This window comes from Gymnoscopelus microlampas (genome assembly GCF_963454915.1).
Source record: "Gymnoscopelus microlampas genome assembly, chromosome: 9".
Taxonomy (NCBI): Eukaryota; Metazoa; Chordata; class Actinopteri; order Myctophiformes; family Myctophidae; genus Gymnoscopelus; species Gymnoscopelus microlampas.
Window position 1 is genome coordinate 23783181 of NC_139946.1, and position 17860 is coordinate 23801040.

The window sequence follows — 17860 nt, forward strand, 5'->3', positions numbered from 1 at the left end:
TTGCCTACCTTGCCTATAATTTAAAGCAAATATATTTGTCATGCTACTTTTGTCTTTTTGATATACATCGCTTTTAGTTATTTTAGATCTTCATAGTGAACAAAACTCAATGTAAGCTTCCATACTTGGATATGTGACAATATGTTCTACTGTTTTAGTAGGTACGTACATTAGCCTGTTACTAACTGTGTACTTGATTTGTGATTAGGAGATGGTACAGTATGTGTATTCAATGATGATTGCACACTATTTTATTTCACCAATAAGGATTCTAAGCACTATACATCACTGTGGCTAGCTGTATGCATATGCTATTGTATATTGATTTTTAGACTTCCCATTATACGTACATTATTACAGCAGCTCAGAAGTATGGAAAGAACATGTTTGGGAAAGTTAATTCAAAGATGGAATGGAACGGAACCTAACCGTAAAATATACACATGATCCCTTTTAAAGTAGCAAAGCATGGCTCTATACTGTGACTTTATCATTTTTCATATATTACAGAAAACCTATAAACCACTGAGTGAAAGATTCAGCGTAAGCCAGCCACCTCTAAGGCCCAAGGCTGCCATGTTTCTCAATTCTTGCTTATTTTACATTGTTTGACCAGCTGTTCCACCTCCTTCATAAATCGTAGGCAGAGTTCATCTTGCCAGGGCAGAGCTACACACTGTACGGCCACAGGCAGCCCCTCACCTCCAGCAACAGCCTGCATGCAAACATAGGAGTCAGTCAGTACCATCCACATTTAGTACATCACTGTACATCACAGCATCACTGTACACTACAGGATGGTGCCTCCACCTACTGGCCAAAAGAAGAACTTGTGAGTCACAGATAAGCCGATTATTCATAAGAGTTTACTTGATGTAAGAGTTGCGTGAAGCTGATACAAAAGAGGTGAAAGTGTTGACTCTCCATTGTTAACATTAAGACCACTGAGGATAGGATAGAGTAAATGTAATGATGATAATTGAAAGAATGATTGATTGAATGAATGGTTCACAGCCTATTGACTGAACATGAAAACCATATGTCCACTGTTCTTGCCTTTTTGAAGAGCTTGTCCAAGGGGTCCTGAAAATTGCCTTTATAGTGTTTAAGTTCCTCCTCATCCTTTGCAGTCACCGTGGAAACAGGCACCACTCCAGCAGGAAAGTTGAGCAGATTGTAGAGAATGGTGTAAGAGAGTGCAGCTGGTGCTACACATTAACAGAGATACAAAAGTTAAGTAAGATCATTAATATATCATATCTCTGCTGTCTGGCAGAAACCAGCTAACTCCAAAATGTCTCCTGTTTTCAGGAAATGACAAAAACAAAATAAAAAATGGAGTTAGGAGGTTTTGTTCACCATTGAACAGCTGAATGGAACTCCAAGCTCACAATGAGGTTGGAGGTCATGAAGGGGTGGAGCCTGGAGTCAGCAAAACCAGCTAACTCCACCCCCTTTGGTTGAGTTAGCTGGTTTAGCAGAAAGTTTGAGGATCCAATGGAGTTAGCTGGTTTTGTCAGAAGCGCGGACAGCAACGATATGTTTATATTTTGTAAAACAGCAAAATAGTGCACCGTACAGTTGAGCTTGCTACAGTAGGAAAGGGAGAAGGCTGGTCCGAGCATGGGGCATAGCAGCACGTCCATCTCACATCTCCTCCATTCAGCTATAGATTCATAAATGTAGTCCTAATAAAGAACACAAAAACTTCATTTCCCATGGATAACACGCATGGGAAATATGCAAACATAAGGGTTGACCACAGAAAAGCCGGGTTGTGACCCTAATGTCTATCTGTAGCCTACCTCCACATCAGCATGCTGTTTCCACAGAGCTTGAATGGAGCTGAAAAAGAACAGTATATTTTGTCTCATGTTGGGAACAAAAAGTGGGGCACAAACTGCACCACACCACATCTGATTAAGCCTGATTTATACTTAGTTATGTGCCGGGGTTGCACACCGAAAATAGCAGAGCTACAAGCTCACAACGCACTCTGCTGTGAGCTTGTAGATCTGCTATTTTCGGTGCGTGACATCCACGCGCAACTAAGTAGTCTCTAGTCTTACCCAACTCCACAGACAGCGTCTACGATTTCCGCCATGCGAGGAAACTGGGGAAGAGATACTTAATGTCAAACATAAAGCAACATTCTCAAAGTACAGACCTACAGCTGACCCTGAGAAGATGTCTGTATAGAAGGTCAAAGCTGCGGTCATTTGTCTGCATGTACAGTACTTGTTCCGGTGTGTGTGTGTGTGTGTGTGTGTGTGTGTGTGTGTGTGTGTGTGTGTGTGTGTGTGTGTGTGTGTGTGTGTGTGTGTGTGTGTGTGGAGAGCTAATCTTGCAGGTACACAAGTACCTCCACTATTTCTTCCATGTTTTATACTTTCTGTTACATTTCATAATGGGGCTAGGATTGGGCGAAACCTTGCCCAGCACTCACCAGGGGTTTGAGCAGGTTAGAGATGAGTCTCTTCACTAATATTGGTAGACTGTAAGTGAAGATCTGCATTGTGATAGCTGGATCCACAGGGCCTTCCCTCCTGAAACATTATGTTTATGCACATTTTAAGCAATCTAATAGAAATGGTGATAGTAGCCCATCTGATTTTATTCAGTTGTTTTAGCAAAGCATAACATATTGTGTTGCTCAAAGGCAAGTTTGAACTCACATGCCACTGAGAAAGGTGATAGCACCGTCTGCAAGCATACCCCTGGTAATCAGCTCATGCATGGCATAACTGAGTCTAGGTGGAGAGTAGCACACAAACTAGATGGAGAGAACAGACAAAAAAGAGACACTCATTGTTATACTTCATATTGTCACTGTTGGGCATAAAACCTTTATCTCTGTATTTCATTATCTCTTTCACCCCTGTCTGTGTGTCTGTGCTAGGACTGATCGGCATGAAACTTTGCATGCACACTCGTAAGAAGGCCAAGGAAAAACCTCCACCACAAATAATTCAAATCGGCCCCATGGTGACACTATAACAGGCCGCTTCACATTTTAGCCCATAACTCTTGAACCGTAAGCCGTACAAAAAAATAAATGTTAGGCCCTGGATTCCTTGGATCATGGCACAGCTCTTGACCCTGAGTATCTCATAGAGCATTGTCTGCTGATGGAGCCGCTCCCTCAGGAACATGAATGGGAAAAAGAGTGAATGAGGAAGAGGAGACAGAAATGGAAAAGTGAAAGAAAGGATGAAAAAGGGGCCTGGCATGGCCTGACTAATATCACTGCGTATCCTTTTTTTTCGCACTGGCAGATTCGTCTGGTTTCCAGGCTAAAAGAAGGGGAGGTGGTGGAGTATGAGATAGAGTGCGAGCTAAGCTGTACAGTATGTGCTTCTCCTAATTCATATGAGGGGAGGTGTTGGTTAGCAGCCGTGGTCATCAGCATGTGAGAATATTGATTGCTTCACTTGTAAATGTGTGCTATTGGTATAAATCACTACCAATAGCACACATACCAATTATTGACTGAAATTGTGTTGCTCCTTTACAGTGGAGCCATCATCGCTGAAGGGTGGAAACCTTGTATGTCCAAAACTTACTTTTCAGGAAAAATAACCTGTGTTCCAATGGACCAAATCTAGTTATTTATCATTTAGTTATTAAGCTCACAGCTTTTTTCTACTTTTGTGTGACACTGTAGTATGATGAAGTAGTACGGCATTCATTTATAAAAGAAAAGTTTAAATATGGAGGTTTCTGCCTGACAGCGACGATAATATTGATTAGGCAAGAAGGTTATCCATATAAAATGTTGCCTGCATGCAGTATATGGGTGTGGAATATACAGTATGTGGTAGATTACATTTTATTGATCACTGGGGTGAAATTCATGATGTGAGTGCATCTTACAGTGTGTCCTGCTTTCTCCAACAGAGCCTTGACCTCCCTGAAGGCTCGAGCCATGCTTGGAGATGGTTCCAGGTAACCATCGTTCTCATAGTAACCAATCCTCAGCCGTTTGGAACTCTGGTACACCTACACACAGAGGAAAATTCACAATTTCTATATTCTATAGTCAAGTACTGTATCATTCTCACTCCCCACATTCTGCCACAGTCAGTGGTGTAAAGTTACTAAGTGAATTTACTCAAGTACAATTTTGAGGTATTTTTTACTTTACTGGAGTATTTCCAATTTGTTGTCACACAGCGATGCGATGCATTGTGAGCTTGTAGATCTGCTATTTTCAAAAGATTTTTATACATTTGAAAACTTGAAATGGGACGTTCTGCATAATGAGTACATTCTAGTTTTGGAACTTTAAGTACATTTTGATACCAATACTTTTGTACTTTTACCCAAGTGTATTTTGAATTCCAGACTTTTACTTGTAATAGAGTATTTCAATATTGCAGTATTGATACTTTTACTTAAGTAAAAAATGTGAGTACTTTTTCCACCGCTGGCCACAGTCTGGTAACTCACACCATAGCACTCCTTTTTCAGTATCTGCAGTTGTTGTCTATTTAGATCCTTGTTATGCTCTTCAGATGTATGTTGTTTACTTGTTCACACATGCTATGTACGTTAACATGTCAACATGCTATTCGCTTGCTTACAAGCTACAATAAGTAATTTATTTTAGATAGTACTGTATGCTATTTATTGTTATTGGGGCGGCAGGAGGTAGAGCGGCCACTTGGGAAACGGAAGGTTCCCAGTTCGATCCCCGGCTCCCCCAGCGTTAGGCTACTGTCAAGGTGTCCTTGTGCAAGACACACCCCCAATTACTCCTGATGAGCAGGTTGGTGCCTTGCATGGTTTTCCTCCTCCATGAATGTAATGCAATTTGTAAATCGCTTTGGATAAAAGCGATATAAGTGGACCATTTACCATTTATTTAGACAGATACTAGGTTTGATGTCTACATACCTACTATTCCAATTTACTTGTAGCACTAATTTATTTTCTTATCACTATTTACTTGACTGCTTACTCTGTTGGTGGTTCATACCACTTACTCTGATCTTGCTAAACTGAGCAGTAAAATGAACGGTAGAACAGTAGACACACCTCAAGGTTAAAAGGAATGGGTGGAATAGTCGGATCCAGGCAAAACATGTGGTTAGAGAGAAGAGCCTGCATACACAGGGAAAGGCTGCCCACATCTTTAGCCAGCGGCCCAGCAGATGAAAGCACTGAAGTAAGAACAAACAGAAAATCTAATCTCTTAGAGCACTCATATACAGGGATTTTCACTTTTAGAGGAGCCACATGTGACCTGGTCTTACCTGACTTTTGTCCCCGACTGAGGGTCTTTATGCCTCGTGCACTGAGGAGACACAAAGACATCCTGCTGTGTCAATAAAAATTATAACACTACTATTTCATGGTGTACCATTTGTATTATGGCTGTAACATGTATTGTTACTGTTACAACCCACCCAAACACCCACCTCAGCCTCCCAGCAGTGGGCTTGAATCCACAGATCCCACAGAAGGCAGATGGAATACGAATACTGCCCCCTATGTCAGTGCCTATACCTAGCACAGAACCTCCAGCCCCGATGAGAGCCCCCTCCCCACCAGTGGAACCACCGCTGGCCTTCTGAAGGTTGTGAGGGTTGAGAGTCTGTCCATAGATGGGGTTGCTGCAGTCATAACTGGAGAAAGGGCCAGGAGGGGGCCAAACAATGAAGCAATGTGCATCACAACACCCATTTCGGATGCTGTCAATGCACTGAATGGGACATTATCACGTTTAACCAGACTATTGATTGGTCTAAGTAGGTGAGATACTACCTCGGAAACCCATGCCTTTTATTTAAAAAGAAAAAAAGGCTGGGAGAACCTTGCAGGAACGCTGGTCTTAGGACCTTGTTATCTCCTAACCAATCAGAGTGCAGAGGGGCGTCGCTCTAAATTTGGTGACGTCAGCGTGCTCCGTGCACAGGCCGGGGGGGGGGGGAGGGGAGGCGGGGACATAGATTGGTGAAGCAATAGGACTTAGGACGAACTTGAGCCACGAGAGGCACCACCGAGCGAGCTAAAGCGGGCAAGTTGATGTGTCAAACTTTGGGAAGTTCGCTTGAGCCGACTCAGCGCTGTCCGACTTATGTACCGATATCGTAAATCATGTTTTGGGGGTGACCGTTTACCCCAACTTTCATCAACCCACAGAACAACAACAAAACACCAACTGAGCCCCGGTAGGTCAGTATCTCACCTACTTAGACCAATCAACAGTCTGATTAAACATGATAATGTCCCATTCAGTGCATTGACAGGATCCGAAGCCGGTGATCACAACCTTTTCTTATGATGATGGATTCCTGCGGCACTTGCACTAACTGAATATCTACAGAATAAACATTGACAGTAATATGAAATCGTCACTAATTGATCCGCTATCAACATTATCATGACAATGGGACTAAATGATACACAGGTTAACAATGAATTACCTTGTAAGACCTTGGGGAAGATTGGTTTTCACAAACGGAATTGCTCCTTGTCTCTTGAGCACTTCTACAATCACACTGTCCATCAGAGCAGGTTTGTCCAGGTTAGAGATCGCACCACATGATGTGTCATAACCCTAAGAAGAAAATACAACAAACACTTAACGCTATACCTCCTGAGCCACTGCCACATTGGTGCTTAAATCAACTGAATTAAGGTTGCATACTTCTCTCCACACAAAAACGTTGTTTATTACTACACCATTTTTTTTTAAATGAAGCATGCAACCTTCATTAATTTGAATGAATCTGATGGTTTGCTCTTATGGGTGTATACTGTTATGCTGAATAAAATGCTCTATTAACTGAACAATAAACCATCACAAATTACCTTGCAACCTATATTTTCCTTGATGCTGACAGGAACTCCATATAAGGTCCCATCTTTACGAGAGTCCACAGTTTTTAGCTGGTCAAAACTCTCCACCATAATCTCTGTGCAGCAGTTTACTCTTTTGTCCACTTCCAGGGTCTGTGAAGAAAACATGGGTATGTTAATTTTATCTTCATCTTTTACAGACAAAATGTGCTTCATGTGGTTATAGATAGCTCGCTTAATGTTACCCTGTTTAGTAGGTGATCATCATTTTGTTATGAAGCTATGATATCGTCACCCTGTTAGGAGATCTCTATCATTTACATTAAAAAATAAAGTGATTAAAAAGTGGGATTCATGCAATCCACTGCCCTTAATAGGTTTTGAGTCATTTATTGGGGAAGCTTATGAAATGTACAGTAAGAAAAAAAAATGCAAGAAATCGTTTACATAAAGATAGATTGGGCATTCCATCCCCTGCCCAATGTAGAGTTGGTTTTGGGTCAGTATCTAATTTATTGGGGAATCTTGTACAATTTGCAGTAATCAATCATACAGTAAAGAAAATCTAAAGCAGTGTTTATCAAAATCTTTTGGGCCAGTGCCCTCTATCCAATATCAATGGTACCATGTTGTTTAACATGGTAATGTGACAGGGGGGAAAACGGGGTAGGGGTATCATTATTAACTTTCTGTTATTTATTATTGTATCATTCTTCATCTCTTAACCCCTTCTTAAAGCCTGTGTTGTGATGATCCGAAATGTATTGTGTGCTTTTATTGTTGGACAATGTTTTCCCCCCGGTCCCCAAGCCACTTAGCAGCAATGAGTGACAATGACAGCAAACAGCTGAGATGATGACAGAGACTCGGGCGTGGTCCCCACTGGCCTATCCCCTAGTAGGTGACGACACCGGCGGCCAATCGAGAGTGAGGAGGGCGCGGTGAGCGGAGCATGAACCAGAGCCGCGCTCAATCCGCTCATTCAAAAAGAGACAGCACAGAGGAAGGTTGTGTATTGAGACAAAGGCCAGTGCATTGGGGCAGTAAGAGGGACCAAGGGCGAGTACTCACACGACCGAGACAGTGTGAGGTGTAGCGTGGACGAGGAACCCTGCGAGAGACCAGAGCATACAGAGGAGGAGATGAACCTGGAAAAGCAGCGAATTCAACAAGTGACCAAGTGATCGAGCGGAGCGGGACCTGGAGCGAGCTAAGAACGACGGCGCCACCAACGCAGCGGCAGGTTCATACCTGCCGTCGTTGTAAGTGCCATCATATGCAACACTAGCTGTGTAAACCCACTGAGTTAGACCTCGCAGTATATTATCTGGGAACAAATGAACTGGCCCCTGCTTTTGTGATTACAGATTGAAGACGATGATGTGGAACTAGAAGATTACAGAAGATTACCTGCTTGGTCCCTCCCCACCGAAAAAAACCCATGTGCACTTGGTATTTGGTCTTTATTTATTATAGCATATTATAGCACTTTAACAGCATTTGGCACTTTACTTACCATTAAGTTATTGATGCGCTCTGTTATTTTGCACAAATTGCTGTATTTGCACAGCCCCATTCTCTTTTGTATTGCATTTTAGTTAGTTAGTTGGCGCTTTAGGATTATTTTAGGATTGTATTGTTTTCTTTCTTATTTGTATTTTAAAGGCACAGAGGCCTCCTGTACTAGGGAAATTCTTAATAAATGTATATTTACCCTTTTTAGCCATTTTGTCAGTTTACAATTTCTCCTGGGTTTTTAAGTGTTGTTCTCAATCAAAGTTTAAGTACTTACCTGGTTTTAACTCGAACCTGTGTAGAGCCTGAAAAGAAAAGTGTTAGAGGAGGAGTTCTTAGGCTCATATATATATTTATTTATATATATATATATATATATATATATATATATATATATATATGTATATGTATATGTATATGTATATGTATATATGTATATGTATATGTGTGTGTGACAGGGTCAAAGCAGGGGGGTGAAACCAAATTGTAACATTTTTTATTGATGATGAAAAACCTGTATTACGCACTTAAAAACATCATTCTCTTAACTATATTTCTGCACTGCATGTTTTATGGTTGACAATGTATTTCCCCCCGGTCCCCGAGCCACTTGACATTGGACTCCCCTATAGGCTGTGTGACATTGGCCTTGTGACAGCGGACGGCCAATGTCCCCAGGTCACGCTGGTGGCAGAGCGAATGAGGGCGGAGTAGGGTGTGGCCCACCTTATTCAAAAGTGAGCGCGAGCCACTTGGACAGCAGAGAGACAGGCATACAGGGCAGTGTGGAAGTGACAGCCAGAAGGGACGGTTGTGCACAGGAGGAGCAGACATACCACGGAGCAGAGGTGGGGAATACAGTGATCGCGGCACGTACCAAGCCACCAGCAGCGGACGGTGAGCAGACGGCGCAGTAGCAGCAGAGACGGGGAGGACAGACAGACGAACCAAGGAACGGAGGAGAGGTCCAGTGGCGATAACGTTGCGCGCTTCACACCCTCAAAGCCAGACGTACAGTCTGGCGGGCGAGTAAGTGTCCTTCTATGCAACGTTACCTTTATAAACCCACGGTCCTAAACCTCATATGTGAAATATACCTGAACAGATGAACTGGTTCTAGTTTCTATGATTGCAGGCAATACGCACGAAGACAAGAAGAGACAGTGATTCCTGGCCTAAACCCCCGCTCCAGCTAAACCCCATATAAGGACATTCCCACCTTTTGCATTGAACCGTGATGAGTATATGACATATAGCAATTGAATTGGCACTTGGCACTTTACTGCTTCAGTAATAGTTGGCACTTTAACGCTAAATTCATTATTTATTTGCTATAGTTTGCACAAGCCCTGTCTGTTTTTAGTGTTTGGTGATTGTCTGTATTCCTGTATTTTAGTTAGTTAGTGGGCGCATTAGGAGGTTGAGGTTTTAGAATTAGTGTTATATTTTGTTTATGCTTTTCAATATTTTATGGCTTATAGACGCCACTGTATTAGCTTAATAAAATAGATTACCTTTTTATACAAACCTGTTTCCGTCCAGCTTTCTCCAAGGGATATGTGTTGAAGTGTTGTTCTCATTTAAAAGTATTGTACTTACCTGGGTAAACTCGAACCTGTGAATAGCCTAAGAAAGAGTGTTACAGAGGACCCTACCTCTTAAATAAAAAGGTGGCGTAGTCTTGCAGTACCTAACAAACAGTATTATTCTCACAGTAATTACGCACCCCGCACTTTACCGTGCAACTGATATTTTATTGTTGTGAGTTTAATGTGTATTGTTATTTATTTATTATTGAGACAAAGTAAAGAGTGTCAGCATTCTAAAAAGAAGTGGCAAGTTACATGTGACAACCTGGCCACCGTCACATATTTGGCGTAGCGCGGCAGGACTGGGTAGAGAACAACACAAAATCCCTAAGAGAAACTGTATTGAAATTTTGCTGTTTTGCTGCTTTTTGTTTTGTTTTGTTTGGTTGAATCAAGAAAGTAATGATGATGATGCCAGTGTATCCAGGGGCACCGTGGCTACCTAAGTTTTCGGGCATAGAAGGTGAGGAGAAATACAGGGAATGGAGAGAACAGATTAAAGGATTATTGGGCACTCAGGATTTAACAGAGGAGAAAAAAGTTGCTTTTGTAGTACAGACCCTTACTGAGGAAGCTAAGCGACAAATTAGTGTAATTGACAAGGAAGATCGCAATACAGTGGCCAAAGTCTTTAAATGTTTAGACACGTTGTATAAAACATCTGTTTCTGCTTCCCAAGCTCGTGCCTTGTTCTATGGCTGTGCGCAACGCGCAGGCGAAAGTGTGCAGGCTTATATTTTGAGGCTTAGAGAGTTGTTCTGCGGGCTGCGGCGGCTCGACCCAGACACCGCTCCCTCCGATGCCATTCTGCGAGAGCAGTTACTTGTAGGACTGTCTGAAGGCCCTCTGGGTCAAGCCTTAAGAATATATGCCCGTCGAAACCCCACAGAAGACTTCGCCGCCCTAAAAAATGAGGCCTTCCTACTAGACACTGAACATAGAAGAGAAGGGACTGCTGAAATCTTGTGCCATGCTGTTAAACCTGTCTCTATCCCAACACCCTCACAGGAATCTGAATGGAGAGAGAAACTGAAACAGGAGATTATGGAAGACGTCAAATCGCAAATGCAGGGGTTTACGCAGGAGCTCATGAAAGAGATCAGACCGCTCCTTCGACCCAACACCACCGATACACGACCTCGCGGTTCGCCTCCATCTGAACGACGCCGGGAGCCGTACCAACGCAACGAGTGGGATGAGGGAGGTAGGCCGATCTGTAGGAGCTGTAGGCAGTCTGGGCACATTGCTCGCTTTTGTAAATCTGACCCCAATCATTTAAACTAGTACGCCCTGTCGCCGAGGTCCGGGAGACAGGGGTGCAGCGCGCACTCGCCAGATCAAGGGCTAATGAAGTGTTTATTGGGGACTGTCCGACTATTGGGATCACTATGGGAGGAGTCCACTTAAGGGGGTTACTGGATACTGGGTCACAAGTCACATTAATGCAGCAAAGCTTATTTGAGGAAAAATTCTCACACCTAACGTTGGGAAATGGGCCCCTTGTTTTTAAATTACGCGCCGCTAATGGTCTTGACTTACCGTACACTGGCTATGCCATATTGGACCTAGAGCTGGAGGGAATGAAGATCCCAGGGAGAGGAGTTGTAATCGTGAAAGATGAACATTGTACTCAACCACTGATTATTGGGATGAATGTCGTGAACGCTGTATGGCATGCCCTCTTTAAATGGCCTGGGAGGCCTGTGTTTCCATGTCAGCAGGGAAGGACGCTGTGGAAGGACGCATTCGCCACCTGTAGGAGGGTGGAGGCAGTGACGAACGAAGATGGGTCCATCGGTTATGTGTGGCCGGTCGGCCGGCGGAAGATTCGAATCCCCGCGCAGAGTGAAGTGATGATCTGGGGCCGCGCTTGGAGAGGACCAAATGGAGCGGACTACGAGGCCTTGATGGAAGCCTTGCCGGATGGAAAAGATTTGGGAGTGGCCCGTGCCCTCGTCACGGTGCGCCACGGACGTGTTCCCATACGAGTGTGCAACCCACACGCATATAGTCTGGTCCTGGACCGCCACCAGAAGCTGGGGAGGCTGTACCCGGTGGAAGAAGCGGATGTCCGAGGCGGCAGGGACCTGAGCCTGTCCCTGGGGACCGACGGAGAGGTGGAAGTGGCCGTAATCAGTGTGGAAGATGATGGACCACTGAAGACCCTGCCCGAAGAGATGGAAGTGTTGACGGAGCGTGATGACCTGCCGGAGGCGCAGAAGAGAGAGTTACACGAGATGTTGTGTCGGTGGAAGAAGGTGTTCGCCATCCATGACGAGGATTTCGGACGGACGGACGTCGTGCAACACCAGATACCGACCGGAGACGCGGCACCCATACGAGAGCGACACCGGCCGTTGCCGCCCTCCATGTACCGGGAGATGAAGACCCTCCTGAATGAGATGCTGGAGAAGGGAGTCATCAAGGAGAGTTGCAGTCCGTGGGCGGCACCTATCGTACTGGTCAAGAAGAAAGATGGCAGCTGGAGGTTCTGCGTCGACTACAGGAAACTTAACGCCGTGACGCACAAGGACGCCTTCCCCCTACCCAGGATAGAAGAGACGCTCACCAGCCTGACGAAGGCGCAATGGTTCTCCACGTTAGACCTGGCCAGCGGGTATTGGCAAGTAGGAATGGATCCCCGGGACCGGGAGAAGACCGCCTTTACGACCCCGCTGGGCCTGTTCGAGTTTCAACGCATGCCGTTCGGGCTTTGTAATGCGCCCGCGACGTTCCAGAGGCTGATGCAGCAGTGTCTGAGTGGTCAGGTGACAGAATCCTTGCTGGTATATCTTGATGACATTATAGTATATTCACCTGACTTCTCCTCTCATCTACAGCACCTCGAGCTCGTCTTCCAACGCCTGTGGAGACATGGACTGAAGCTGCGGTTAGACAAATGCAAACTTCTGCGGAGGGAAGTGCAATTTCTGGGCCATGTCGTGGACAAAGAGGGAGTGCGGCCCGATCCGGAGAAAGTGGTGGCAGTGCGGGACTGGACACCACCCTCAACGGTCCGCGAGGTCCGCGCGTTTCTAGGTCTAGCGGGTTACTATAGGCGTTTCGTGTCCTCTTTTGCTGCTATAGCACGACCCTTAAACAACTTATTGATAGGAATCCCAAATGACGTAAAATCCCACCAGTGTAAAGTCGAGTGGACTTCGGAGTGCCAGCGGGCGTTTGATGCGTTAAAGAGTGCCCTCACACAAGCCCCGGTGTTAGCGTATGCGGATTATACACAGCCTTTTGTGGTTTACACTGATGCGAGTGGCCGTGGGTTGGGAGCGGTTCTAGCCCAGGTCCAAGACGGTCACGAACGTGTAATAGCTTATGCAAGCCGCAGTCTCCACCCGACCGAGCAGAATGACGCAAATTATAGCTCGTTCAAATTGGAGCTTTTGGCCCTTAAATGGGCCGTGACCGAGAAGTTTAAAGATTATCTCACTGGCGCTCGATTCACAATATTCACGGACAATAACCCTGTTGCGCATCTCCAAACGGCTAGATTGGGAGCTGTGGAACAACGGTGGGCTGCTCAACTTGCGTCGTTTACTTTCGACATCAAGTATCGACCGGGCAAAAACAACGCCAACGCTGATGCCCTATCGCGGTTCCCAGTGCAGCCTGTAGATGTGGCGGCTGTACAATCGACGCCAGCAGCCCGGGAGGATGAGTGGAGAGAGACGCAGGATCGGGATCCAGATGTGCAGGTGGTGAAGAGGTGCGTGGAACGGGGGAGAGCCCCTAATATGGTGGAGAGGAAGAATTGGACTCGGGGAGCGCGGCAACTGTTACGCCAGTGGAACAAACTGATTATACGAAATCATGTGTTATATAGGAAGGTGACCGATCCTTATACCAAAGAACAATACTCACAGATCATTTGTCCAGGTTCACGCAGAGAGGAGGTATGGAGAGGAATCCACACGGCCGCGGCGCATGCTGGGTTGGAGAGGACCTTGGCCCAGCTGCGACGTCGGTTCTATTGGCCAGGCATGGAGGGAGCGGTGCGTCAGTTACAACAGGGTTGTGTCGCCTGCAGCCTGCAGAGGAACAGGTCAGAGCCTCGGGCCCCCTTACAACCCTTTGAAGTCTCATATCCACTAGAAGTAATAGCCATTGATTTCCTCACATTAGGTAGGCCTGCTGATGCGTGGCAAAACATTCTGGTAGCTACTGACTTATTCACCCGTTATAGTTGGGCTATTGCCACCCGAGACCAGACTGCGCACACCACTGTCCGTGCGTTATGGACGCATATTATCCAGCCGTTCGGCTGTCCGGCCCGGTTCCACTCAGATCGAGGCCCCAACTTCGAGTCCGAGTTAATGCACCATTTATGTCAGACTTATGGTATTGCAAAAAGTCGCACCACTCCGTACCACCCGGCTGGGAACGGTGGAGTGGAACGATTTAATCAGACATTACTGAACATGTTGCGATCACTAGACACTGATAAACAAGGAAGATGGAATGAGCACTTACCCGAGTTAGTTCATGCTTATAACAACACGATCCATAGTGCTACGGGTTATGCCCCCGCCTACTTAATGTTTGGCCGACATTTGAGGCGCCCTATAGATGTCCAGTTAGGAGTGCAGTCAGCGCAAGAGCGCATGGGAGTGGGTGGCTGGGTACAGGACCACCAACAGAGAATGGCGACAGCTTATAGGACCGCAGGGGAGAGGATGGGAGAAACGGCCAAGAGGAGAAAGCAGGTTTATGACCGTAGGGCCGGTATTACACCCCTATTACCAGGAGAGAGAGTGTGGATTCGAAATAGGAAGAGAGATGGCCAGGGGAAATTGAGTACGTGGTGGGACCCCGAGCCTTACGCAGTGATGGAACAGGTGGGAGCTACGGGGTTGGTGTACCGAGTCAGACCCGAGAAGGGGGGGCGAGAAAAGACCATACATAGAAATGCGTTGAAAGTGTGTGTAGCCCCCAGGTCGCCCCACGAGGACCCCCCAGCTGTAGTGCAGCCCGAGCAGGTAGAAGCAACAACGCCGCAGTATTATGGGTTTCTCTCCGTCCCGAGAGCACCAGATGAGCCACGGCGCTCGGGAAGAGCAAATATAGGCCAGCCACCCCAGAGGTATGGACATGATTAGGGACAGTTGCAGGGACTGGCAACGGAAAAGTGGGGGGGGATGTGACAGGGTCAAAGCAGGGGGGTGAAACCAAATTGTAACATTTTTTATTGATGATGAAAAACCTGTATTACGCACTTAAAAACATCATTCTCTTAACTATATTTCTGCACTGCATGTTTTATGGTTGACAATGTATTTCCCCCCGGTCCCCGAGCCACTTGACATTGGACTCCCCTATAGGCTGTGTGACATTGGCCTTGTGACAGCGGACGGCCAATGTCCCCAGGTCACGCTGGTGGCAGAGCGAATGAGGGCGGAGTAGGGTGTGGCCCACCTTATTCAAAAGTGAGCGCGAGCCACTTGGACAGCAGAGAGACAGGCATACAGGGCAGTGTGGAAGTGACAGCCAGAAGGGACGGTTGTGCACAGGAGGAGCAGACATACCACGGAGCAGAGGTGGGGAATACAGTGATCGCGGCACGTACCAAGCCACCAGCAGCGGACGGTGAGCAGACGGCGCAGTAGCAGCAGAGACGGGGAGGACAGACAGACGAACCAAGGAACGGAGGAGAGGTCCAGTGGCGATAACGTTGCGCGCTTCACACCCTCAAAGCCAGACGTACAGTCTGGCGGGCGAGTAAGTGTCCTTCTATGCAACGTTACCTTTATAAACCCACGGTCCTAAACCTCATATGTGAAATATACCTGAACAGATGAACTGGTTCTAGTTTCTATGATTGCAGGCAATACGCACGAAGACAAGAAGAGACAGTGATTCCTGGCCTAAACCCCCGCTCCAGCTAAACCCCATATAAGGACATTCCCACCTTTTGCATTGAACCGTGATGAGTATATGACATATAGCAATTGAATTGGCACTTGGCACTTTACTGCTTCAGTAATAGTTGGCACTTTAACGCTAAATTCATTATTTATTTGCTATAGTTTGCACAAGCCCTGTCTGTTTTTAGTGTTTGGTGATTGTCTGTATTCCTGTATTTTAGTTAGTTAGTGGGCGCATTAGGAGGTTGAGGTTTTAGAATTAGTGTTATATTTTGTTTATGCTTTTCAATATTTTATGGCTTATAGACGCCACTGTATTAGCTTAATAAAATAGATTACCTTTTTATACAAACCTGTTTCCGTCCAGCTTTCTCCAAGGGATATGTGTTGAAGTGTTGTTCTCATTTAAAAGTATTGTACTTACCTGGGTAAACTCGAACCTGTGAATAGCCTAAGAAAGAGTGTTACAGAGGACCCTACCTCTTAAATAAAAAGGTGGCGTAGTCTTGCAGTACCTAACAAACAGTATTATTCTCACAGTAATTACGCACCCCGCACTTTACCGTGCAACTGATATTTTATTGTTGTGAGTTTAATGTGTATTGTTATTTATTTATTATTGAGACAAAGTAAAGAGTGTCAGCATTCTAAAAAGAAGTGGCAAGTTACATGTGACAACCTGGCCACCGTCACATATATATATTAAAAAAAAAAAAAACCTGAGTGGCGTAGTCTGCAAGTAATTAAATCCTTTGGTATTCATGATAATTATGCACCCCGCACTTTAATGTGCAACCTATATGTTAATATTGTGAAACTACTGTGAATTAATTGAAAAGAGTGCCATTAAATTGGCAAGTCAAATGTGACCCAGTTGGCCACCGTCACAGTAACATCCCTGTCACAGGGATGTCGCAGTCGCACAGTGCTGTGAGAGGGGCCTGATGTGACATGGCCTGAAATCCCTGTAACAGTCTCTAGAGACAACATGCTTTTAATAGAGATTGAAACTGTGATATCAAGGGAGTGCTCATTGATTGATTGGATACTTTATTAGACAGAAATCTAAACGGCACAAAGTACAGTCAGACATTTGGGCTAAAAGGGTAACACAAAAAAAGTCCTGGGGACTGTTTCCACAATGAGTTTGCTTTCTCTACATTTAAATTATGAACCACAGGCTATAACGGGGTGAACAGCTGTGCAACACTGTACACCTTTTTGCTTTATCATGTAGTTTGTAGACCTGCATATCTGTCAAATATCCAATATGAATGAAACTTTATTGCAGTAATCAACCACCAACCAAACCTGCTCAGCCAGGTTTGAGATCACACCAGGCTTTCCACTTCCACAGGTGAAAGTAAATAGTAAAAATAGTATAATAGACACTGTCCACTGCTCAGATCCGGTCCAGGACCCACTTACTTTATCCGTTAATTTGCACACACACTTGCATGCACACATACAGAATACTTCAGTATCCGATCTAGACCGGATCTGAAATTGTTTTTCAGAATACTGAAAAGTGTTGGAAACTTCTTTCTTACCTTTTCCATATAGCAGTAGAACACATCTTCAGGTCTTAATGACCCTTCCTTCAGATGTGTTGTCAACTCAGGTAGAGAAAGTGAGAGGATGAGAGAGGTGTCTGTACCAGGATGCTAAAGACGCATTGTTAGTCCATTAGTGAAATAAGCACACAACTCGGGATGACATGTTATTACTAACAAACAATTGGTGAAACTTTACCAAGTTTTTGTACTGGTGCACAGCCTGCTCTGCTTGCTGCAGTGTAGCTGCCCTGCGCTTTCTTGCTGTCGAGATTTTCCTTTTCACCTTTTGTTGGCTGAACCATTTGACCAGTATGGCCAGTGTGCCGGTCCCACACAGTGTAGCGATCAGAATTGCTGTCCAGGTCGTTTCTGCTCCAACATGTTTTTGCATTCTTTTCCTCAACAGATTAGCTCAAGTACCAAGACAACAGCATTCAATGCTCGTAGGTGTAGGTCTACTGTAGAAAATGGAGACAGGCAGACTTGACATTTGATACTGTGAGCATTGAGCAACTTCCAA

General features: G+C 45.2%; 1 protein-coding gene across 2 annotated transcripts; it reads right to left on the minus strand.

Annotated features, from left to right (window-relative positions):
• Nucleotides 1-582: 582 nt before the first annotated feature.
• On the minus strand, nucleotides 583-17778 carry LOC311051883 (vitamin D3 hydroxylase-associated protein-like). Of its 2 annotated transcripts, none has more exons than XM_084066588.1 (15): nucleotides 17537-17778; nucleotides 17335-17448; nucleotides 6817-6957; nucleotides 6429-6562; nucleotides 5421-5627; nucleotides 5256-5296; nucleotides 5038-5162; nucleotides 3874-3999; nucleotides 2676-2773; nucleotides 2447-2546; nucleotides 2070-2113; nucleotides 1806-1845; nucleotides 1580-1688; nucleotides 1057-1202; nucleotides 583-715 (listed from the first exon to the last, which is right to left on the minus strand). In XM_084066588.1, the coding sequence occupies exons 1-15, from the start codon at nucleotides 17729-17731 to the stop codon at nucleotides 584-586; spliced, it is 1752 nt and encodes a 583-aa protein (XP_083922714.1). In that variant the 5' UTR covers nucleotides 17732-17778; the 3' UTR covers nucleotide 583. The 2 variants fall into 2 exon arrangements, with proteins under 2 accessions (XP_083922714.1, XP_083922713.1); XM_084066587.1 differs by having other exon boundaries at nucleotides 1057-1208.
• Nucleotides 17779-17860: the final 82 nt, after the last annotated feature.